At 44.5% G+C, this 26,424-nt stretch overlaps 1 protein-coding gene across 4 annotated transcripts in view; it reads right to left on the bottom strand.

The window, feature by feature from the left end:
* Positions 1 to 4,756: 4,756 nt before the first annotated feature.
* auh (AU RNA binding protein/enoyl-CoA hydratase) overlaps positions 4,757 to 26,424 on the bottom strand; it is a 414,205-nt gene continuing 392,537 nt past the window's right edge. For all 4 annotated transcript variants that reach the window (XM_070881749.1, XM_070881740.1, XM_070881730.1 and 1 more), the window contains 2 exons: positions 9,978 to 10,025; positions 4,757 to 6,349 (listed from right to left, as the gene is read on the bottom strand). In XM_070881749.1, coding sequence (XP_070737850.1) covers positions 6,272 to 6,349; positions 9,978 to 10,025 — 126 coding nt within the window. In that variant the 3' untranslated portion in view covers positions 4,757 to 6,271. The remainder of the gene's footprint in view (positions 6,350 to 9,977; positions 10,026 to 26,424) is intronic.

The following is a 26,424-nucleotide window of genomic DNA, read 5'->3' as shown; positions in this document are numbered from 1 at the left end:
CAGTGACAGCTCTACCCTTTCAGGTTCTATTTCTCAGCAATGCTGTCAATAATCAACAATAAACATAGAAACAGAGAAAATAGGTGCAGGAGTAGGCCATTCGGCCCTTCGAGCCTGCACTGCCATTCATGAGTTCATGGCTGAACATGCAACCTCAGTACCCCATTCCTGCTTTCTCGCCATACCCCTTGATCCCCCGAGTAGTAAGGACTACATCTAACTCCTTTTTGAATATATTTAGTGAATTGGCCTCAACAACTTTCTGTGGTAGAGAATTCCACAGGTTCACCACTCTCTGGGTGAAGAAGTTTCTCCTCATCTCGGTCCTAAATGGCTTACCCCTTATCCTTACACTGTGACCCCTGGTTCTGGACTTCCCCAACATTGGGAACATTCTTCCTGCATCTACCCTGTCTAAACCCGTCAGAATTTTAAACGTTTCTGAGATCCCCTCTCATTCTTCTGAACTCCAGTGAATACAAGCCCAGTTGATCCAGTCTTTCTTGATATGTCAGTCCCGCCATCCCGGGAGTCAGTCTGGTGAACCTTCGCTGCACTCCCTCAATAGCAAGAATGTCCTTCCTCAAGTTAGGAGACCAAAACTGGACACAATACTCCAGGTGTGGCCTCACCAAGGTCCTATACAACTGTAGTAACACCTCCCCACCCCTGTACTCAAATCCCCTCGCTATGAAGGCCAACATGCCATTTGCTTTCTTAACCACCTGCTGTACCTGCATGCCAACCTTCAATGACTGATGTACCATGACACCCAGGTCTAGTTGCACCTTCCCTTTTCCTAATCTGTCACCATTCAGATAATAGTCTGTCTCTCTGTTTTTACCACCAAAGTGGATAACCTCACATTTATATTTATATAACTTGGTGGATTGTTGATCTGCATAGCTCAGAGATCGGGTTACTCTCAGTTGACTTGATTCTGAACTTCTATAGCCAGGCCTACTGCCAGAGAGGATGGCAACACTTTGGCCATTTTATTTATATTTTGGCAATTTACTGGTGGACACTATGTCCAATAAACTCCTCATAAGCAACATTCTGAGCAACGTAAAATACCATAAAATGTGAGTGCATTGCTACCATCCTCAACACAGTATGACCATGGTTACACACATTGGTGATGTAAAGCTTCAGCAGCATTTGTTTGCCTCTCTGCAATCCAATCGTGATAGGCACTGAATCCTGGATATAGAAGTATGTAGACCTAGTCTCCAGTTTCCTCATCAATGAACATCTGGCTACAGTGTGGTGAAAGTATCTACATAAGGTTTGCAATCTGCTAGCCATCTGGATATTCAAGATGTTCATTTCCAGTGTTGTGTACCAACTTGTTAATCCAGGTCCTCATTCTGTGTAGTTTTGACAAAAAGACATGCCTGCCACGAGGATACCTCAGGGTACTCAATGACAGGCTTGTATTGACTGCAGTCTTTCCTCCTACAATAATTTCCCCTTTTTCCTACAAATCTACATCTTAACTCAGATCTGGAACTCACACATGGACCAGAGAAAGCCCTTCATGCCAAAGTGTGTTGAACCATGCAAGAATAGGATTTAATTGCACAGAATGGGGTCATGAGAAAGTTACATACACACACAAAGTTACGAACTATGGCTTTCAATGTGTAATCTAATTTCAGGAGTTAGATAACAGATAGAAATCAATCTAACTTACTCTTGGTTTTTCATTTGAATTCCTTGCTTGTATTACTGCCTTCCAGATATCTATTATTTACTATCTAACTTTGAAGAATTTTCAAATTATATATATCTAGAAGGTATGTTACAATTCACTACTGCTCAATATTTAAAACAATTAACATCTGTATGAATATCAGAGTTCATAAAAATGTCAAAAATAGTCCTGGTTTTGATTTAGAATGTGACTCCAAACACCGTACTATGTGGAAAAAAACCTATTGTGAGCCAAGTTAAGAGTGTATGGGAAGGATTTTCCTTCACCTGGATTTGTTTCCATTAAAATGGAAGGTGCAGCAGTGAGGCCAAAAGTAAAAACTCTCAGTTCTGTGCAACATAGAAAATAGGTGCAGGAGTAGGCCATTCGGCCCTTTGAGCCTGCACCAACATTCAATAAGATCGTGGCTGATCATTCACCTCAGTACCCCTTTCCTGCTTTCTCTCCATACCTCTTGATCCCTTTAGCCGTAAGGGCCATATCTAACTCCCTCTTGAATATATCGAATGAACTGGCATCAACAAATCTCTGCAGTAGAGAATTCCACAGGTTAACAACTCTCTGAGTGAAGAAGTTTCTCCTCATCTCAGTCCTAAATGGCTTACCCCTTATCCTTAGACTATGTTCCCTGGTTCTGGACTTCCCCAACATCGGGAACATTCTTCCTGCATCTAACCTGTCCAGTCCCGTCAGAATTTTATAAGTTTGTTTCTCAGATCTATCGCGTTAAGTGTATCAGATAGTGTATAGTTTGCACATGCACGACTTGAATTTGTATGGTGTGAGCAAGTGCTACTTCATGCTCATCCATAAGAGGCAGGAATTCATTTGCTGCTCCAGGCCTTAAACCAGTTATTTTTAATTTTGGAGATGACATATTGTGTAACACAAGAAAATGTTGGTGAACAATTGTGGAAACAGCAGGGCAGGCACCATGAATTAGGAGTAGCTCGTAGAAATTTTGCTGGAATGAATGCAGCAGGACTGAGCTGATTATACAGAATCAAACATCTATGTGATGCCTCTTTGCTTTAATAATGCCAAATATGTTTCAGCAAACTGATTAACTAGACTTCTGATGTGTGCAACTGTTTTCAACATTCTACTAAATTTATAAATTTCAGCAGGTAACTGCCATTAAGACTGCTTTCCATTTCATAAAATCATCTCCAGCCCTTTAGATGATTATCCAGTACTTTAAAATGGAGAAGAATTTGCCTTTCACTGGGTTATCTTTAGGCCAAGTTAACAACTGTGTTATAAACCTTAATCTGCATTTATTTGCAGGGAAAACCTTGTTGTCATACATAATTTCACAGACCAAAACTTTTTGCATTCATTAGCTAGTAGCAATAGCACTTATATAAAGTGGAATTGCAGATTTCTGATGTAAAAATTTGCCTGTGGAAATCAGAAGGTAATCAAACAGTTGGAACATTTTGAAGTGACAAGTATTTTGTTACATGTGTTTAATAATATAAAGTGCAGCAACACCACAACCAAAACACTTGCTAATAAACTTTACAAGTCTTGGATGAAAAAAAAAATCACAAATATACAGCTTTGTAATCACATGTACTTATGGCAAAGTTTTCACCTGTCGGGAATTATTGATTTAGGTGTCGGAGGCTCAAACTGCATTCTTAATATATCTAAATTAATAGCTTATCACACAAATTCTACCATCCACAGATTACCACTGATACTGTTTTAACAGATTTTAATTTCTTATTGGAATTAGCAATGCTCTTGAGGAATATGCCATTTTGTTTGCTGACACAAAACAACCTCACAGCATTAACCACTCTTTCAAAGGTACTAATATTTCAATATTAATTACACTTAGGACTCACTAGTTGAATAAATTGCTCGTCGATATTAAGCTGAAGTGATACCTATCTGAACAAATCTCGATAAAGACACAAAGAAATGCTACAGATTCCCCAAAGCATTGATTTATTAAGACATTGATAGGCTTCAAAGTACAGATATTGACATAAATTTTTGACTTTAATGAAAATTACTGAATTCCACAAACATAACTAATAAATATCATTACTTAGAAAATTGCTCTGGAAGCAGACTGCAAAAAAGCAGTTTTCAACAATTGTGTGAATTGAACTTGGTCTGTTAGATATATCGCTCAGTCACTGCTGTTCATATTAGAATTGCAGTGGGATCAAGAATGATACGGAATAGTTTTCAACGCTTTCCCTGCCACTTCATTGCAGTTCCACAGAATGTTCCATCCATGTTCTCTTCACTTAAAAGCTGGCAACAGAGATTGCTTAATTCTTTACTATTTTATAAACTATTGTGGTTGCATTCCATAATCAAATCATCACCAACTCTCCATTTCTACCTGTTTTCAAGCATAATATTCTGGGCAGAATTTTAATTTGAATAGGTCGTTCAACAGGATTAGATATATAGGGAAGAATTTTAACCCCAAAAAACAGGTGGGTATGTTGGGGCCGGGTGGGAGGTTAAAGTGTTGTTAAAAAACTGAATCCGGACCCCAACCCATCCACTTCCGGTTTTAATGGAGGTGGGATAGGTGGGTGGGGGTGGGCAGCCACCCCAGGAGGCAGGTCAACCATTTAAATATTATAATGAGGCTGGCGTGTCTCATGGTGACCCACCATTACAAATTTAACTCTGGCTGGTCAGGTTTCCTGGGCCTTGGGGAACCCGCCAGCTAAAGTAAGATGAGCACGCTGGATTCAGGAGGTAAGTGTCTTTTCATCTACCTGCTGGGACCAGTGTCCCTGCCTAACCCACCCCCAGCGACCAGACACCCCCTCCAGGCCTCCCATGCCCTCCACCTGGCCTCGGATCCATCCCACTGGCCTCGGATCCTCCCCCACCCGATCCGCCTCCGATACCCCAATCACCCTCCTGGCTTCCCCTCTTCAGCCCCGATGCTCGTCCAGCTCCTGACCACATCCACCCCCCCCCCCGCCCCCCCCAATGCTCCTCTGGCCCCCGATGCTTCTCCGGCTCCCGAATACCCACCACCCACGACCTCCCCTCCCCTGATGCTACTCCAGCCTCCGATGTTCCTCCGGCTTCCTTTAGGCCCCGCTTAATTCCTCCTTCCCTCCTCTCTGGGGCATAGTGCCGCAGGCCTGCCTGCCTGCAGCCAGCCTCTCCATCTGGCTGGCTGCAGGTGGCAAATATTACTTTGAAATGTTAATCAGCCCCTGCCATTAAATTTGGAAAGGGCTGTAGGAAACCCATTCTCCTGGATTTCCCAACCACTTTCTAGGCCCTCTGCTCCCAACCTGCCTCCAGATTAAAATTCTGGCCATAATGTGTGGCATATCAGCTGTCTCCCACCACTAAGAGAAACAAGTAATCTTTATCTCCTTTCAATTTTTATGTTCAATCATTTCTGAAGAGCATGAGACATATAGGGTGAGGAAATATTTATTCATGGCATTAAGTATAAAAGCACCATTTTGTTCACGTTTTAGTACAGCATAGGTTTCAACTGCCAGAATTATTAAGATCACTGATAGCAGGCTGCCAAATGCCCTTTGTGCATTTCTAAATCATGCATTAAGAAAATGTCCAATTTTGTGGGAGGGGTGTTGCCATTAACTTTCGTGGCATTTAGCCTTTATACTGACCCTTCAATGGTGGCAGTGACACAACAATACTCAGATGAATATGCAAATGATAATACATTATCAAATAAATTACTGTTTTTATACAATGCTACACAAAGTCACTATTAGCATTCTTTTTTCATGGCAATGCTGACAAGTTTTTTGAATTTAAAAATAATTTTGTGCTACACATTCAGAATTTCAAGTTTATGCACAACATTCAAGTTTAAGGAGAGATGCCCCAGCTTAAATCTATAGGGTCAAAGTTTACTCAATATAAGGAAGAAGACTTTTTTTATATAGTGCCTTTCACGACCACTGGACATCTCAAAGCGCTTTACAGCCAATGAAGTACTTTAGGAGTTTAGTTACTGTTGTAATGTTGTAATATAACATGATTAACATTTTTATAAAGCTACATCAAAGGCACTATTGTGTTGAGGTAGGGTGCAATTTACTGAAATTAATCCTTTAAGCATCATCACTCAAACAATGAATAAATATGTCACATGACACTTTAGTATAAACAATTGTTTAAAATTTATTCTGTGCCAGGAAAGGAGGGATTAATACAAAATGAGAAAGTAATATATGCATCCTTATGAAAATATTGAATGTCCATTCTTGAATAATTGTAGGGAACATTTAATTCAAGGGATATAGCATAGGCTGCAAGATTTACATTATTCATTCATTGATATGCTTTAAAAATAAAAATATGAATCAAAAAGAATTATGTAGCAGTAAATACTCAATGTACTGAAAAACACACAGTAGTGCTGCACATTTTTCCTAAAAATACTGTACTCAAAATCACATACATTATGGCTCAATCGATATTTTTTGAAGTAATTTCTGAACACAGGGCAGATAGAAAATACCATAAGTCAGATGATATGATATTTTTTGTTCTGTTCCTCAGACTTCTTTTATCTGTGTCTTATTATTCCCCAGTGTATCTGGGCAGTCGTTTTTCTTTGAAAGCATTGAGTCCTTCAATCCTGTCTTTTGTTGGAATCACCTATAATTTAAAAGAAAACGTTGTGATTCTGAATTCAGTCACCCTGGATTATGAGGCAAGGTGAAGTAGTATACTGAGAATGGAGAGAGTTGAAATACTGCTCAGTCCTAACCTCTGTACTGCTTATTTTCTGATTTTCAAACACAACCACAAAAGATGTTTTTCTTACAGCCTAACATAACATTACTGTCAAGTGCAATATGTACAATAATTAACTTGTGAAAAAAATGAAATTCATTTCTATAAACAGCTGCTGGAAATTGTGTTTAATCTTTTTCCTGCATTTTCGAGATTACTGAGTCAGTGTTTGGCTTTCTGAACACCTCTTAGTACTTTCCATTAAATAATGGCCAAGAACAATTCCATTATGATGTGATCACTCTAGATGTAATTTCCTGTTGTAGGTGACTTTCCAGGAAAGAATGTGTCGGAAACACTATTAGCTACTGAACCCAGTTCGCTTGCTTCTAAAGCAATCTAAATATGCCCAAACTGCTTCCTGCCACCAAGAAATATTCTGAATATATGCTGCCACTCATACGTCATACTCGGTGCCTTGTTTGCTGTCTGCTTTGTCAATCTGTCAGCTCCATGTAGATGCAGAAGGATAATGGAATTGTTCTTGGCCATCTGCTTCAAAAGCTCTGGACAAACCACTACATTGACTTGTTGAGAAAGTTTACATCAAATTTCCAACATCCACAGTATTGTGCTTGACTGATCATGCTATTATGCACATCTCCAATTAAAAACTTGATAAAGTGGTTTCAATAAACACTGCAGGCTAAAAACTCTGGTCCACAGGGGCTTCAAATACAGCACAATTAAGTGTGAAACCCAGATCTGACAGATTTACACCCCGTATGAGAATGTAAGATCACCACAAATTGTGCACCGGGGAAGGATGGGGGTTGGGTGCTTCTTATGACTCTCCTGTTATGTGCTGAACTGACTTTGGGGATGTCTCCAGGGGCTTTCCCAGGCTACCCTGGGAATTCTGCCTAACTTACTCCTAATAGTGCTTGTTCTGAACCTTAAGAAGGCCCCAAGATTAAAAATAAAACAGTTTGCAGTGGAGAAGATAAACCAGAGCTTATATTTGCATTCCAGGACGACCCTGAAGTAGAGCATTTTTGGTAGAGGAGAGCAGGAACCAAGAGTGCTTTATGTGGACCTGTCATATCTGGTGATGAATGGATAAACCAGATGTCTGCCATAATTGTTCAAGTCAGAGGGTTGTGAATCTTTGGAATTCTCTACCCCAGAGGGCCGTGGATGCTCAGTCATTGTGTATATTCAAAGCTGAAATCGATAGGTGTTTGGACTGGGGATTGGGTGGGAAAGTGGAGTTGAGGTCAAAGATCAGCCATGATCCTACTGAATGATAGAGCAGACTCGAAGGGCCATATGGCCTACTCCTGTTCCTATTTTTTATGTTTTTTATGTTCTTAAGTCTGCATCCCTTGGACTTAAGGGAGTGGAAATGGGGGCATAACAGGGGAATGACCAGAACAGGAGAGAGTAACGGTTTTATTAGGATTGGAAGGGGTAGGGGGATATGTGTGGTTAGAGATACAAGGAAGTGGTCGGAGTTAGCCTTGTTTGTGATTAAGACCATGTGAGTAGAGAGGCCACTCAAGATGGCAAGGTCAGTGGGGTGGCTGTGAATGAGTAGGAGAGTTTATATGGTTTAGAGAGGATAGGAGGGCAATTAAATCAGAGGAGAGAGGGCAGGGTAAGATGGAGATTGAAATCACCAAAGATGAGGAGTTGCTCAGAACAGAGGCTGAGGGAGGAAAGGTACATCAGTGAATGTCTGGATGGGGCTTGTGAGGGCTGTACAGGGTGAGGATTTTAAAGAAGAGACAGGAGGGATGGAACAAGATTAGGTGCTAGAAACATCAGATAATTCCAGAGGAGTTGGGGAAGAGACTGAGATGTGATTTGGTGAGGCAGGTGGTGGAATGTATAGGCAGCTGATGGAATGTATAGGCAGGTTGTGGAATGTCTAGGCAGCTGGTGGAATGTATAGGCAGCCGGTGGAATGTATAGGCAGGTGGTGGAATGTATAGGCAGGTGGTGGAATGTATAGGCAGGTGGTGGAATGCATAGGCAGCTGGTGGAATGCATAGGCAGCTGGTGGAATGTCTAGGCAGGTGGTGGAATGTATAGGCAGCTGGTGGAATGCATAGGCAGCTGGTGGAATGCATAGGCAGCTGGTGGAATGTCTAGGCAGGTGGTGGAATGCATAGGCAGCTGGTGGAATGTCTAGGCAGCTGGTGGAATGTCTAGGCAGCTGGTGGAATGTATAAGCAGCTGGTGGAATGTATAGGCAGCTGGTGGAATGCATAGGCAGCTGGTGGAATGTATAGGCAGGTGGAGAAGTTTCAGTAAGGATGTCAATGCAAACATTCACAACCTTTTTCTTTGTCCCCTCAGTTAGCTCCTGGTCAAAGATAAGTGACCCGCTGTCAGTATTCTGCCAATGCTGCTCCACAATTAGTCACTTGTAAGTGCTCCCCCACTTCAGGGTGTCCTGCCCTATGGTACTTCCAGTCCCTCAAAACAGCTGTGGAATTATTAGCTTTATCTCTTACAAAATACTTTGAGAATTTGCCAACCACTGCATCTCAAGATGTTTAACAGCACATTATTTTGCCAGTCTAATACAGTGTATGAATGCCATTGACATTAACACAGCTCAAATGATATATATGGCAGATTTAGCTTCAGAAACTACATACAGTAGATTACAGCAATTTCTAATCTGAAATCACTACTGTTGTGACTACAGCTTGTGATGCTTCACTTTTATTGTTCATCCTTCTCAGACAAAACTTTTAATGGGATACTACACTGCTAGGTTCCTGCTGTGATAATGAAATGAGAAGGATTAAATCTAATTTGAATGGTCCATCAAATAAGGATTTAAAGCGCAGCAAAATAGTACTCGAGAGTCATTTTGAGTTGGTGGTGCAGCACACTGGCACTCCCACAATGGGTGACACAATTCACGCCCACAATGTCCATAGTGGTAAGTATCGATCTCAACTGTACCTATTCTGACAAGGTGCTGAGCAGAAGCCAGGTGATTCCAAAATGAAGAGAGGCACTTCCAAGCAACTAGTTATAAAGCAGCAATGGCAACGACAGCAGGTCACTTACCTGCTCTTTTGGCACGAATGGTACATGACAAAAGACTAACTAAGGGGAAGAAAAAAAAAATTGCAAAAAATAATACTGTGAAACATAACATTTCTGCATCTACAATTGGTTTCTGCAGTTTAAGGATAAGTTGATTGTGGAAAAAAAGTTTGTGAAGCTCCCAACTCAATGGTCTTTTGAGTTCCTGTTGTTTTTTGACAATCCAAAAATAGCTACTTTGTATTTGAGGACTAGAACTAGAGCTGCAAATTGCATCAACCACTCAAATGTCATTATGGGTGATGTTGGTATTGGAAACACAATGAACTGATTGTACAGGTTGTAATAATATATGATGGGAAAAATTCCATTGCTCCTATATTTCTTAAGTTTTGTTTTCGTTTAGTGCTGCATACAGCTAAAATATGGTAAAAACAAACTAAATATACATACACAAACTCAGATACACTCTTTAAACTTATACCTGAGCATAACAGGCCTCTTCTATTGCTAAACCAGTTTTCAAATCGACCTGGAAAAGAAATGAGCAGTTGACAATAGTTTTTGAAAACAACACCAATTATCACATTTGACTATCTTTATTAATATGTTAGGGGCAGATTTTCGCTCATCGCACCGTTTTGTGCCCGGAGTGGCAGCAATGGCGGCGGTGAGGTGTTCTGGCCAGGCAGTCAGCCTCCAGCGCCCCACAGCGATCCTCGGGTCCGGTTTTGTGGCAGCGTGGAGCAGCACCAGTGTGCAATGCCCCTGGTTGCGACACCGATGTGAGTTTTAACTCTTGCCCGACCAGTACGCCCCAAAGTGTGCCCCGCAATGAACGCCTGGGAAATCAGATGGTCCAACAATACTGACAGCGGAGAGGTAAGTAATGGACGGTAATTGTGATTGTTTTTTCAATTAATTTTTTTTACCAATTGTGTTGTGGTGGCGTGGGCAATGTTTTGGGAATGTTTTTGTGGCTATTTTTAAACAAGGTTTTTTTCCCTCCAGGCATCTCATGGAGCGCTCCCGGCCCGGCTCTTTAGCTCGGGAGTTTCCCATGCTAGCGCCCAAGAGAGATGGACAATGCCTCCATTAGGGTTGCGCCCCCTGACTCAGGGCCCAGCTTCCCAATGTTACATACTGAGGTGCAAACTGTTCCCGGGCGCAAACTTTACCACCCCACCGCCATTACCGCCCCAAAGACATCAAAGCCGAAAATCTAGCCCTTAGTATCACCTCTTTTGTATATTTGAAGATAGATTCCATGTTCAGGGTACCAACCAAAATTATAAACCTGCAAGTTACCTAAGTTACTAAAAACTTTTTGGTCTGTTAGATGTCTTAATATACCTCACCTAGGAGTGCCACATTTTAGTCAGTGCAAATTATAAAATATTTTGTGACTGAAAAAAACCTTCAATAAAATACTATACCTCATGTCATCTATCAGCAGTTGAGGGTCTGGTCAGCATGTCAACATTTGCTGACTAAAGACAGTGCATACTGGATGTCCACATGCATGTGACACTCAAAAGAAACCTATCAACCAGGGAAAGCTCTGCATCCTGTCCACTTGATGCCTGATCTCCACAGGGAGAATAAAGAAAATGTTGGCCCTTTCAGGCACAATGTCTGTCACTTGTTTGATACAGGTGTGAAGTACCTTGGGACATTTTTCTATGGTAAAGGCACCATACAAATTAAGTTGTTATTGATGTAGCACATGTCCCTTGGGTGACTTGGAAGGATCTAATAGCATAAAAACTTCATGCTGGACCTACCTTAGGTATTCCCTCAGATTCAGAGATGCTGTTAACTTCCATAAGTGGTCTCCAAAACTTGCTTTCAGGAGTGCACCTGTACTGCTTAATTTCTAATTATACAATAGCACAATGTAGGATTGTAACAATAGTTCCCCCTTGTGATCGGAACTAGAGACCGTGCCTTTCTCATGTATCCTCACATGCACTTTTCCAATCTTTTAGTCGACGGACTGAAAACACTTTAGTGAAATGAGGCCAGAAATGAATCATTAGCTGCTTTATTTTACAAACAGCAAGTGAAGGCAAATAGTTAATAGTTATAATCAAAACTCATTAACCTTTACTTAACTTCAACCCCTCCCCCCATGTGGCCAACACTAGCCTTACAATATACTGCATAGGCCTTTCTCTCAGTATACTATCCTGAATAAGCACAAATATGGTATTTTTCTCTTCTTAAGTTCCTTTGAAACATAGAAAATAGGTGCAGGAGTAGGCCATTCTGCCCTTCGAGCCTGCATCACCATTCAATATGATCATGGCTGATCATGCAACCTCAGTACCCCACCTCTGCCTTCTCTCCATACCCCCTGATCCCTTTAGCCGTAAACTCCCTTTTGAATCTGTCCAACGAACTGGACTCAACAACTTTCTGTGGCAGAGAATTCCACAGATTCACAACTCTCTGGGTGAAAAAGTTTCTCCTCATCTCGGTCCTATATGGCTTACCCCTTATCTTTCGACTGTGACCCCTGGTTCTGGACTTCCCCAATATTGGGAACATTCTACCTGCATCTAACCTGTCCAGTCCCGTCAGAATTTTATACGTTTCTATGAGATCCCCTCTCATTCTTCTAAATTCCAGTGAGTATAAGCCTAGCCGATCCAGTCTTTCCTCATATGTCAGTCCTGCCATCCCAGGAATCAGTCTGGTGAACCTTTGCTGCACTCCCTCAATAGCAAGCACATCCTTCCTCAGATTAGGAGACCAAAACTGCACACAATACTCAAGGTGTGGTCTCACCAAGGCCCTGTACAACTGCAGTAAGACCGCTCCTATACTCAAATCCCCTCGCTATGAAGGCCAGCATGCCATTTGCTTTTGTTACTGCCTGCTGGACCTGCATGCATACCTTCAATGACTGATGTACCATGACACCCAGGTCTCTTTGCACCTCCCCTTTTACAAATCTGTCACCATTCAGATAATAATCTGCCTTCCTGTTTTTGCCATCAAAGTGGATAACTTCACATTTATCCACATTATACTGCATTTGCCCATTCACCTAACCTGTCCAAGTCCCCCTGCAGTCTCTTAGCATCCGACTCGCAGCTCGCACTGCCACCCAGCTTAGTGTCATCTGCAAACTTGGAGATATTACCTTCAATTCGTTCGTTTTAAATCATTAGTGTATATTGTAAATAGCTGGTGTCCCAGCACTGCGGCACCCCACTAATCACTGCCTGTCATTCTAAAAAGGACCTGTTTATTCCCACTTTTTGCTTCCTGTCTGCCAACTATCCACGTCAATACATTACCCCCAATACCATGTGCCTTAATTTTGCTGACTAATCTCTTGTGTGGGACCTTGTCAAAAGCCGTTTGAAAGTCCAAATACACCACATCCACTGGTTCTCCCTTATCTACTCTACTAGTTATGTCCTCAAAAAACTCTAGAAGATTTGTCAAGCATGATTTCCCTTTCATAAATCCATGTTGACTTGGACCGATCCTGTCACTGCTTTCCAGATGTGCTGCTATTACATCTTTAATAATTGATTCCAGCATTTTCCCCACCACCGATGTCAGGCTAACCAGTCTATAATTCCCTGTTTTCTCTCTCCCACCTTTTTTAAAAAGTGGGGTTACATTAGCTACCCTCCAATCCATAGGAACTGATCCAGAGTCCATGGAATGTTGGAAAGTGACCACCAATGCATCTACTATTTCTAGGGCCACTTCCTTAAATACTCTGGGATGCAGACGATCAGGCCCTGGGGATTTATCGGCCTTCAGTCCCTTCAATTTCCCTAACACCATTTCCTGACTGATAAGGATTTCCCTCAGTTCCCCCTTTTTGTTCGACTCTCGGTCCCCTAGTATTTTCGGGAGGTTATTTGTGTCTTCCTTCGTGAAGACAGAACCAAAGTATTTGTTCAATTTGTCTGCCATTTCCTTTTTCACCATTATTAATTCCCCTGATTCTGACTGCAAGGGACCTACATTAGTCTTCACTACTCTTTTTCTCTTCACATATCTATAGAAGCTTTTGCAGTCAGTTTTTATGTTCCCTGCAAGCTTACTCCCATACTCTATTTTCGCCCTCCTAATTAAACCCTTAGTCCTCCTCTGCTGAATTCTAAATTTCTCCCAGTCCTCAGGTTTGCTGCTTTTTCTGGCCAATTTATATGCCTCTTCCTTGAATTTAACACTTTCCCTAATTTCCCTTGTTAGCCACGGTTGAGCCACCTTCCCTTTTTTATTCTTACGTCACACAGGGATGTACAATTGTTGTAGTTAATCCATGTGATATTTAAATGTCTGCCATTGCCTATCCACCATCAACCCTTTAAGTATCATTCTCTAGTCTATCCCAGCCAATTCACGTCTCATACCGTCAACGTTTCCTTTCTTTAAGTTCAGGACCCTAGTCTCTCAAATAATTGTGTCACTCTCCATCTTAATGAAGAATTCTATCATATTATGGTCACTCTTCCCCAAGGGGCCCCGCATGACCAGATTGCTAATTAATCCCCTCTCGTTACACAAGACCCAGTCTAGGATGGCCTGCTCTCTAGTTGGTTCCTCAACGTATTGGTCTAGAAAACCATCCCTTATACACTTCAGGAAATCCTCCTCCACAGTATTGCCACCAGTTTGGTTAGCCCAATCAATATGTAGATTGAAGTCACCCATGCTAACTGCCGTACCCTTATTGCACGCGCCCCTAATTTCCTGTTTGATGCCATCCCCAACCTCCCTACTACTGTTTGGTGATCTGTACACAACTCCCACTAACGTTTTCTGCCCTTTGGTGTTTCTCAGCTCTACCCATATAGATTCCACATTATCCAGGCTAATATCCTTCCTTGCTATTGCGTTAATCTCCTCTTTAACCAGTAACCCTACCCCACTTCCTTTTCCTTCCTGTCTGTCCTTCCTGAATATTGAATACCCCTGAATGTTGAGTTCCGAACCTTGGTTACTCTGGAGCCATGTCTCCGTAATCCCAATTACATCATATCCGTTAACAGCTATCTGCGCAGTCAATTCATCCACCTTATTACGAATGCTCCTCGCATTGAGACTCAAGAGTCTTCAGGCTTGTTTTTTTAACACTCTTTGTCCTTTTTGAATTATGTTGTAATGTGGCCCTTTTTGATTTTTGCCTTTGATTTCTCTGCCCTCCACTCTTGCTTTTCTCCTTCCTACGTTTTGCTTCTGCCCCCTTTTTACTTGCCTATGTCTCCCTGCATAGATTCCCATCCCCCTGCCATTTTAGTTCCAAGCCTCTCCAACAGCACTAGCAAACACTCCGCCTAGGACACCGGTTTCGGCCCTGCCCAGGTGCAGACCGTCCGGGTTGTACTGGTCCCACCTCCCCCAGAACCGGTTCCAATCTCCCAGGAATTTGAATCCCTCCCCCTTGCACCATTCTTCAAGCCACGTATTCATCTGAGCTATCCTGCAATTCCTATTCTGACTAGCACGTGGCACTGGTAGCAATCCTGAGATTATTACCTTTGAGGTCCTACTTTTTAATTTAATTGCTCGCTCCCTAAATTCACCTCATCCCGTTTTTTACCTATATCGTTGGTACCTTTCTGTACCATGGCAGCGGCTGTTCACCCTTCCCCTCCAGAATATGCTGCAGCTGCTCCGAGACATCCTTGACCCTTGCACCAGGGAGACAACATACCATCCTGGAGTCTCGTTTGCGGCTGCAAAAACGCCTATCTATTCCCCTTACAATCGAATCCCCTATCGCTATAGCTCTCCCACTCTTTTTCCTGCCCTCCTGTGCAGCATAGCTACCCATGGTGCCATGAACTTGGCTGCTGCTGCCTTCCCCTGATGAGTCATCTCCCCCACAGTACCCAAAACGGTGTATCTGTTTTGGAGGGAGGTGACCGCAGGAGACTCCTGCACTAACTGCCTTCCTTTGCTCTTCCTGATGGTCACCCATTCCCTATCTGGCTGTGCAACCTTTCCCTGCGGTGTGATCAACTCACTAAGTATGCTATTCACAACATTCTCAGCATCGCGGATGCTCCACAGTGAATCCATCCGCAGCTCCAGTGCCGTCATGCGGTCTAACAGGAGCTGCAGCTGGATACACTTCCTGCACATGTAGTTGTCAGGGACACTGGTAGTGTCCCACATCGCACAGGAGGAGCATGACACGGGTCTGGGCTCTCCTGCCATGACTTAACCCTTAGATTAACTTAATTGGTAACAACGCCAAAGGTTTCGTACTGATAAGAAAAAAAAAAAGATAAAGAAAAAAAAACTATTCACCAGTCAACCAGCCAATCACTTACCCTCTTGGGACCGCCGCTGGGCCTCTATAGGCCGCTGCTCGCTCCTCTTCCCCGAACTGCCGCCGACCTGGGACCGCCGCTGGGCCTTTATAGGATGTGGATGGGCTGTCCTTCCAACCCATTCTCTGTTTATTGATTCACCAACAGGCCTGCCAATAACACCAGCTACCTTACCGCCTCCCCCACCCACCACCCCCCCCTCACCCACCCCCCCCCCCCCCTCACCCACCACCCCCCCCCCTCACCCACCCACAAGAGTGGATTTTCAGCAGACACCCCATGCTGAAATCAAATGAATCGGTCATTCCAACAGTAATAATTGTACATGCTTGTGGGATGCCCGAGATAACAAATAAACTATTGTTCCCACTCAGTGTCTGACTCATTAACATATAAACTCCTCTTTGTTTCAGTGGTTGTATCATTTGACTGTGAAGAGATTTTTAACCTATGTGATCCCACTTTAATTTAAAACACACTACTTAAATCTAATGCATTACCAAATCCTTTATGTGGGAAAATATTTTTTTAAATTCTGAAACATGACACTGTAGTGAACTTCCATTCCATAGAAAGAGCCATCCTCCTTGTTCCTGGCAGTTCTGTAGCAGATAGTAGAACACTGTCTTGTGAAGCAGAGGAAGTGAAGACTGGTCCCCTCCGACATGTCTCGGTACAGGGGAGGAGTTTATAATTGCAGTTCCTGGCGTAGTGACAAGTCCAGATAGACCGCCTCAAGTATCATTGCAGCTGCATTGGTGCCCCCTGATGAATTAACTCATCATCCTCATCTGAAGCAAGCACTACATTTGGGACTTGACAAATAATCCCCAGGCTCAGCACTTTGCACAGTGTCATTTAGACACCCAACTACAAATACTAAAGGAAAGCACTGGCAACAAAAGACCACAAAAATTCAAATATGGCGGTTCCCAGTAAAAAAACAAAAACTGACGCATGTGGCAAAATGCTGCAATGCTGAACATAAAGCACAAGACAAAACATTTTCTATGTACCTATGTTTAAAAGGCCTGCTTAAGCAGGTTAGACACCAGAATGAGATTGCATCACACATTGGGTGGTCCCTTGCTCACAACTGGGAATTCTGCTTACTGATCCAATTTAAATGAAAATGTAATCCAAAATGAGGCCCACACATGCTGGTAGCACAGCCTCATTTTCCCACAGAATATCAACTTTCGGGAAATCGGGTGCAGCCAAAGCTCTTGCATGTGGTCGTAGGCCTATCAGTTTGTCACCAAAGGTTCCACAGCTCCGGCATCGCCTCGGAAATCAAGGCTCTGGTGTTTACTTCCTTTTACATTATAGCCCACAAGCTGTTTAGCAAAAACCTGCATTTTATTTACTTGTTAAATAAATATTTAAATTGGTTCTAATGAAGGGTCATCAACCTGAAACGTTAACCCTATGTTATTCTCTCCACAGATACTACCTGACCTGCTGAGTGTTTCCAGCATTTTTTGTTTTTACTTAAAATGGTGATTTTGTTTCAAACTTAATGCTATCAGGAATATTAATTGGTTCTTATATAATGAAAATGCATTCTTCAGACTGTAATAGGTCCATTCAGTATGACAGGATTCAGCCATCAAAGCAATTCTCCAGCTTCTAAGGTAATCAGTCACTACTGTTAAGTACTGCTCTGCTTCTGTTAGAAATTAGGAATGCCTAAAAATGTATATGGTTATGCGATTGACACTGCGATGTGAAAAAATTTTGTTTAAACTCTGATGTTCAAATTGTAGATGGAAAGTCTCTTTGGATCAGAGAAATGCTTAGAAATGCTAATGCCTTGGTTTCCTACGGAGGGTGTAGCTCTTTATACCATATACAATCTCCCAGTTGCTAAATGATTATCTGTTGTTTTCAAGTTAAGACTTGAACCTTGTTTATGTATCTTTAAGACAGTTTGTTATAGGAAGACTTGGAATGGATGGAAGTTGAGAGAGTTAACTTAAACAAGTTGCTACATTGTAAAGGAGGTAGCGACACTAAAGCGAGCAGTTTTCGGGTTTAGCCTCATGGGATCCGAGGAGAGAATAGGGACGAGAGAGATGAAACGATTTCGACAGGAAGAAACCCTGGGTTGTGTAAACAGAGAATGACGTGGCCAAAATCGTAACACATCTTTAGGGTGGGCTTTGTTTTGAGAAACGAAGTGATTATTAAAGTGACCAGAGATAGCCTTAAACTTGGCTATTTCTAACACTTCTATGCAAGTCAGCACAAACACAATAAAAAAAAAATAAAGGCAAAAGTGGTTAAAGTATTCACGGACAGTTTCATGGCATTTTCGCACCACTGGATCCAGAAAATATTCCTATTCCTGACCCGACTGTCACCTCCACCTGGGAATTTATCGCTCTGGATTAAGTGCTGGAAAATTCCATTCATCAAAGAATTAATTTCAGCTTTGGCTGAGCTGAAAAACAAATTAACTGAAGCTTGCAAGTACCATTAGAGTTTTTTGCCCTAATATTAGCACAAAAGTGAGTTCTGAGCTTAGAGTGGGGGGAACAGTTGGGGACAAATTGCAAGCACGAAACCTGGAAGAAAATTTATCAGGTCAAAATGTCAGATTTCAACTTGATTTCCGAATTAAATATTTCTCTCCAAGTTTTGCGTCTCCAAACTGCGACAGTGGGCGTGATGTGCACCCGCATAAAGCAATCTCAATTTCCACACCTTCAACGTTCACTCCCTCAGCCACCAGCGCACCGTGGCTGCAGTGTGTACCATCTATAAGATGCAGTGCAGCAACTCGCCACAGCTTCTTTGACAGCATCACCCAGACCCGCAACCTCGACCATCTCATCATCATAGGCAGTCCCTTGAAACGAGAATGACTTGCTTCCACACCAAAAAGGGATGAGTTCACAGGTGTTTCAATGAAGGACCTAATATCCCAGATCTCGAACTACATCTTGAAGGGTAGAACATGCCTGTGCGTGGATTTTTTTAACGAGTGGTGGCCACCCACCACATGGGCTTGACAGAGCTGGGCCTTGGTCCAGTGGCAAGGATTACCCAAGACGACTGGAGACCTGCTCTGCTGTACGGATCTAGTGAGCACACATATCGCAGTGTGGGCTGGGCCGTGCTGCCCCTGCGCCCTCGCCTCTTCTGGGCCCCAAACTCATGCCTCTCCTAGGACCCTAGTCACTTTCCTCTCTGAACTCTTGCCGCTCCTTCGCCCCTCCTGCTGTGCCTGTCCTCACTGCAATCAGCGACCTGACTTCGCAGCCATCGCCCTCCTGAAGTGGCATGCCGCCGCATGTTGCTCTCTCCAATGGCCCCGGCCTGCTGATGGTCTTGCAGGCCGGGACTGTGGCGATTTCCGATTCCAAAATCAGCGCAGTCCCGGCCTGCAACACCATCAGCAGGCCGGGGCCATTGGAGGGAGCAGCGTGTGGTGGCCCGGCCCGGAAATCTACCACCTAGAAGGATGAGGGCAACAGGCGCATGGGAGCACCATCACCTGAAAGTTCCCCTCCAAGTTACACACCATCCTGACTTGGAAATATATAAGGATCAAACCTGAGGAAGGGCAATTTTTTAAATGGCGGCCCCTCGCGGAGACTTAGCGGCCATTCCACACTGACCCGTGGCCGCTGGGCCTTATAGAAAGGGACAATTTAGGCCCCAAGATGTTTCCATTTGTGGGGAGACCAAAACTATGGCTATAATTATGATAGTCCCTAATAAATCCAGGAGAAACTTCTTTACCCAGAGAGTAGTTTGAATTAGGAACTCACTACCACTAGTTGTAGTTGAGGCGAATAGCATAGATACATTTAAAGGGAAGCTAGATAAACACACAAAGGAGAAAGGAGTAGAAGGATATGTTGATACGGTTAGATGAAGTAGGGTGGGAGGAAGCGCGTGTGGAGCATAAACACCGCCATAAACCACAGTTGGGCTGAATGGCTATTTCAGTGTTTACACCTATAGGCTAGACTTTCCACTCAGTGGCCATCGCCCCCAAAAATGGGCCTAGTTTCAGCGATGTAGGATGTCCCAGCCTTACTGATCGCTGGAACATGGCCCATATTTTTCTTGGCGATTTTCCACTCGGCCATAGACCGGCAATGTGGAATGGGTGATCTGATTTTTCGCTGCTGTCACGTTCACCCACCGAACGAGGAAGTCAAAAGCTTCCCTAGCAACGGGCTTCTGGGCATGTGTGGGAGGTTAGGGGTCATTCACACATGCGCAGAAGGCACAGGGAGTGGCAGAGAGAGAGAGAGAGGATAGAGAGAGTGGAGGAAGGCAGAGACAGAGATGAGAGAGGAGAGATCAGTGTTCATTGTATGTTAGATTGTTTAAAATATTCGTTCATAGTTGGGGGAGGTGGGTGGGTGGGGAGGAGGGTGTTTGAAAAGAATTCTGTTTGCAATAAATTTTGTTAACGCTTTTAACAATTATTGTGCATTCTCTGGTAGGGTTAGTTAACTTAGGCATTTTGAATAATTTAATATCTTTATTGCTCTTGTAATAACATTACTTAAGTTAAGCATTAATGCAAATGCAGCACTACAAAGGGCATGCCAGTGCAGGCAAGGCTGAAACATAACTCAATGCAAATGCAACTTTTGTATAAATGGAATTGTTAATCTAAATGTAAATGTGACGATCCCCAATGTAAGTTGATGCAAAGCGCTCCTTTATCAGCTGCTGACACAACAGCTTTGTGGCCGCATAACTCCCATGGGGTACTGTTCTTCTGGGGGGGGGGTGGGCTGGGGGATTGGTAGGACCATGTCTACATCGCCAGGCTGGTCCTCCCCGAGGTCCTCACCAACCTCCTCTTCCTCCTGCTCCTCGCTGGCTGGCTCTTCCGTCTCCCCTCCTTCTGGAGGTGGACCTGCAGCCCCAACTGGCATTAGTTGTCCTCTCCTTATAGCTAGGTTATGCATCATGCAACACATCATAATAAACTCAGTGACCTGGTCAGGGTGGTACTGTAGGCTGCCATCAGAATGGTTCAGGCATCTGAAGCATTGCTTTAGGACTCCAATTGTCTTTTCGACGATGTTGCATGTCACTATGTGGCTTTTGTTGTAACGTTTCTCTGCTTCAGTGGCGGGATTACACAGTGGGGTCATCAGCCAACTGGCAAAGCCATATCCCTTATCCCCCAGCATCCAACCGTGACCTTCTGGCTGATTGACAAACAGGTCATGATTATTTGCTTGTGGTCGACAACAAGCTGCACATTCAGGGAGTGGAATCCCTTTCTGTTATGAAACACCTCCACGTTCTTTAACGGGGCTTTCAGGACAATGTGCGTGCAGTCTATTGCTCGTTGCCGGTCTGTGTCTCCCTGGTCATAGGGAAGCTTATAAAGTCCATCCTGCGAGTGGAAAGGGCTTCAGTCACCTGTCGAATAGAGCAGTGTGTGGCATGCTGAGAGATATGACAGATGTTGCTAGCTGAAGCCTGAAAAGATCCCAATGCGTAGAAGGCTAGGGCTGCAGTAATCTTCATCTCAACAGACAGTGCGGTCTGATGGTGCTGGAAGGCTGCAGATCCCCCATGATGAGCTGGCAAATCTCATCGATGACCTCCTGCCGGAAGCGCAGCCGCCTAAGACACACGTTTTCAGACAAGTTGAGGTAAGATTGCTTTTCCAAGTACTTTCGTTGGCTGTACACTCGCCTCCTTTGTGTCCTCTGTCTCCGCGTTACTCTGCCACTTCTTCGATTGATGCTTTCAGAAACCAGCTTGTAAGCAGTTATGAGTAATTGCGCAGAAAGCATAGGCCCCATCACTATCAAAAATTATTTTCAATTGGTATAAAGGCACTTTTCACTAAAAAAATGCCTAATCCACTAGGCTACTACTATTAAAATTAAATATAATTAGTAATCTGGGTAGATCTATCTATACAGAACCCTTAAATAAGTTACAACTATCTAAGCATGATTTTTTAGCTGCCTCCACCCTTCCGCCAATCTTCAAAATGGCGCCTGTTGTGTATTTAACCCCTTGTAACCTGAATTACACTACCACCTGTTGGAGTCGCAAGGGATCGCAGCATCCCTTGGGAGCACGGTATATTAGCAGGCCACCCACAAGGTACTTGCACTCTGGAGTCTTATTAAAGGAGCTAAGGTCACACTTGCTCATTGTACACACTACTCAGTTTCATCCTTTATTATGAACGTGCCAATTGATGATGAGGTAAAGAACAGTTGGTATCCTGGAGAAGTTCTCAGAAGGGGACGATTGGGAGGCCTTTGTGGAGAGACTCGACCAATACTTGGTGACCAATGAGCTGGAAGGGGACGAGAACGCTACCAAACGAAGGGCGTTCCTCCTAACTGTCTGTGGGGCAACAACCTATGGCCTCATGAAGAATCTCCTAGCTCCGGCAAAACCAACAGAGAAATCCTATGAAGAATTGTGTACGCTGGTCCGGGAGCACCTAAATCCTAAGGAAAGCGTTTTGATGGCGAGATATCGGTTCTACACATGTCAATGATCGGAGGGCCAGGAAGTGGCGAGCTATGTCGCCGAACTAAGGCGCCTCACAGGACATTGTGAGTTTGAGGGATTCCTAGAACAAATGCTTAGAGACTTTTTTGTACTGGGTATTGGCCATGAGACAGTCCTTCACAAACTGTTGACTGTAGAAACTCCGAATCTAAGCAAAGCCATAACAATAGCCCAGGCATTTCTGTCCACCAGCGACAATGGCAAACAGATTTTGCAGAGTAAAGAAGTTTTGGGCAGTACTGTGCATAAAGTAACGTCGGTTTCGAGCAGAAATATACATGGCAGAACGTACACACTGGCTACTGCTGCCCGACCTCAGATGACCCAGAGTCCGCCATCAATCGTTAATGCGAGGCAGTTAACACCTTGTTGGCGCTGTGGAGGTGATCATCGGCCCCATCAATGCCACTTTAAGCACTATGCGTGCAACGGTTGCAGAACAATGGGACACCTCCAGCGAATGTGCAGGTGAGCTGCAAACCCTGCAAACCACCACGTTGCAGAGGAAGATCGATCCCCCGTGGATCAGCCTAAATTGGAGACTCATACCGAGGAGGCAGAAGTGTACGGGGTACACACATCCACTACGAAATGTCCACCTTAAACGTTGAAAGTTGAACTGAACGGTATTCCAGTATCTATGAAACTGGACACTGGTGCAAGTCAGTCCATAATGAGTAAAAAGGCCTTCGCCAGGCTGTGGGGCAAAAAGGTATATAGGCCCAAGCTCAGCCCCATTCACACCAAACTAAGGACATACACCAAGGAGCTAATCCCTGTAATTGGCAGTGCAGAAGTCAAAGTCTCCTATGATGGAGCAGTACACGAACTCCCGCTGTGGATTGTGCCAGGGGATGGCCCCACGTTGTTTGGCAGAAGCTGGCTGGGAAAAATCCGCTGGAACTGGGACAACATCTGAGCGCTTTTGACCGTCGACGACGCCTCATGTGCCCAGGTTCTGAGCAAGTTCCCTGCTCAGAACTTGCTCAGAGTTGTTCGAACCAGACATGGGAAGCTTTCCAGGGGCGAAAGTGCAGATCCATTTGGTTCCTGGTACACGACCCATCCACCACAAGGCTCGGACAGTACCATACATGATGCGTGAGAAAGTGGAAATTGAGCTGGAGAGGCTGCAGCGAGTAGGCATCATCGCGCCGGTGGAATTCAACGAGTGGGCTAGTCCGGTACTTAAAGAGGATGGCACGGTTAGAATTTGTGGGGACTATAAAGTAACGATTAACTGTTTTTCGCTCGCTACATGACCAGTACCCGCTACCCAAGGCAGACGTCCTATTCGCGACCCTGGCTGGAGGGAAGACATTCATCAAGCTGGACCTGACCTCGGCCTACATGACACAGGAGCTGGCGAGTCTTCGAAAGGCCTCACCTGCATCAACACGCACAAAGGTCTGTTCATCTATAATCGGTGCCCGTTTGGGATTCGTTCGGCCATGGCAATCTTTCAACAGAACATGGAGAGCCTGCTAAAGTCGGTTCCTCACACTGTGGTTTTCCAGGACGACATACTGGTTACAGGTTGGGATACCATTGAGCACTTGAAGAACCTGAAGAGGTTGTTAGTCAGTTGGATCGCGTGGGGCTCAGGTTGAAACGTTCGAAGTGTGTTTTCCTGACCCAGGAGGTTGAGTTCTTGGGAAGAAGAATTGCGGCAGACGGCATCAGACCCATCGACACCAAGACGGAGGCCATCAAGAATGCGCCAAGACCACAGAACAGGATGGAGCTGTGGTCGTTCCTGGGACTCCTTAACTATTTCGGTAATTTCCTTCCTGGGTTATACACCCTGCTAGAACCCCTACATGCACTACTGCGCAAGGGAGATGATTGGGTATGGGGGAATTCACAAGAGGCTGCCTTTAAGAAAGCCAGAAATCTGTTGTGTTCAAACAAATTGCTTGTCCTGTATAACCCTTGTAAAAGATTAGTGCTAGCTTGCGATGCGTCGTCATACGGGGTTGGGTTTGTGTTACGACAGGCTAACAAATCGGGGATGTTGCAACTGGTCGCTTATGTGTCCAGGAATTTGTCCAAGGACGAAAGGGCCTACAGCATGATTGAAAAAGAGGCTCTGGCATGCATTTATGGGGTATAAAAATGTACCAGCACTTATTTGGCCTCAAGTTTGAGCTTGAAACTGACCAAAAGCCACTCATATTGCTGTTCTCTGAGAGCAAAGGGATTAGCTCCAATGCCTCTGCCCGCATCCAAAGATGGCCGCTCACGGTGTCGGTATACAACTATGTAATCCGCCACAGAGAACTGCGCAGATGCTCTCAGTCGGCTGCCATTGCCCACCACCGGGGTGGAAATGGCACAGCTAGTGGATTTGCTCATGGTCATGGAGGCATTCGAGAACGAAAAGTCCCTTGTTACGGCCCATCAGATCAGGACCTGGACCAGTCAGGATCCTTTACTATCCTTAGTAAAAAACTATGTCCTCCATGGGAGCGGGTCCAGTGTCCCAGCGGAGTTGCAGGAGACGATTAAGCCGTTCCACAGGCACAAAGACAAAATGTCCCTGCAGGCACACTGTCTGTTGTGGGGCAATCGCGTGGTCTTACCCAAGAAAGGCAGAGATACTTTTATATGTGAGCTGCACAGCACCCACCCAGGCATTGTAATGATGAAAGCCATAGCCAGATCTCATGTGTGGTGGCCTGGCATCGACTCAGATTTGGAGTCATGCGTGCGCCAGTGCAACACTTGCTCTCAGCTGAGCAATGCACCCAGAGAGGCACCGCTAAGTTTGTGGTTATGGCCCTCCAAACCGTGGTTGAGGATCCACATGGACTATGCGGGCCCATTTCTAGGCAAAATGTTTTTGGTTATCGTGGACTCCTACTCAAAATGGATTGAATGTGCGATAATGTCTGTAAGCACGTCCACGGCCACTATTGAAAGCCTATGAGCCATGTTTTCCATGCACGGCTTGCCTGATATCCTAGTCAGCGACAATGGGCCGTGCTTCACTAATGCTGAATTCAAGGAATTCATGACCGAAATGGGATCAAGCACGTCACATCTGCCCCGTTCAAGCCCGCATCCAACGGCCAGGCAGAATGGGCAGTTCAGACCATCAAGCAAAGCTTGAAACGTGTGTCGGAAGGCTCCCTGCAGATCCGGCTGTCCCGAGTGCTGCTCAGCTACCGCACCAGACCCCACTCACTCACCGGGGCTCCCCCAGCCGAGCTGCTCATGAAAAGGGTGCTAAAAACAAGGCTCTCTCTTGTCCACCCTGATCTCCATGATCACGTGGAGGGCAAGCGGCATCAACAAAGTGTGTACCATGACCGCGCAAATTTGTCACTCGATATTGAGATCAATGATCCTGTGTTTGTGGTTCCAAATGGCTCGCTGGCACAGTCACAGCCAAAGAGGGGAATCGGGTGTTTCAGGTCAAATTGGCCAATGGACAAACGCACAGAAAACATTTGGACCAAATCAAATTGCGGTTTTCCAACAGCTACGAGCAACCCGAAGAAGACACCACCAACTTTGACCCTCCAACACACACACACACAAGTGGTTGACCACGAAGCCAAACTCACCGCCCCCAGCAGGCCGGCTGCCCAACAGCCCAGTGAAGAACTGACCAATTCACCCACACCCGCATTTGTACTGAGACGATCGACAAGGGAGAAAAAAGCCCCAGATCATCTCACCTTGTAAATAAGTGTACCGTTGACTTCACGGGGTAGTGATGTTATGTATTTAACCCCTTGTAACCTGAATTACACTACCACCAGAGAATCTACCTGTTGGGGTCCCAAGGGATCCCAACACCCCTTGGGAGCACGGTATATAAGCAGGCCACCCACGAGGTACCTGCACTCTGGAGTCTTATTAAAGGAGCTAAGGTCACACTTGCTCATTGTACACAGTACTCAGTTTCATCCTTTATTATGAGCGTACCAGCGTCCGTAGTGCCTATTTCCTTCAGTAAAGCCCGGGAAAAACAACTGTTACCCAGCCTTGTTCTCGGCGAGCGCTCAGCCCGGCATTGTGATGGCGATGTGCATGGGCCATGTTGGGATGGACCATGTGTGGGCGATCAGCTCGGTGATCAGTTCGGTGAAGTGAGCC

The sequence above is a fragment of the Pristiophorus japonicus genome, chromosome 1 (assembly GCF_044704955.1).
Source record: "Pristiophorus japonicus isolate sPriJap1 chromosome 1, sPriJap1.hap1, whole genome shotgun sequence".
Lineage (NCBI taxonomy): Eukaryota > Metazoa > Chordata > Chondrichthyes > Pristiophoridae > Pristiophorus > Pristiophorus japonicus.
This window is presented reverse-complemented; position numbering and strand designations above follow the sequence as displayed.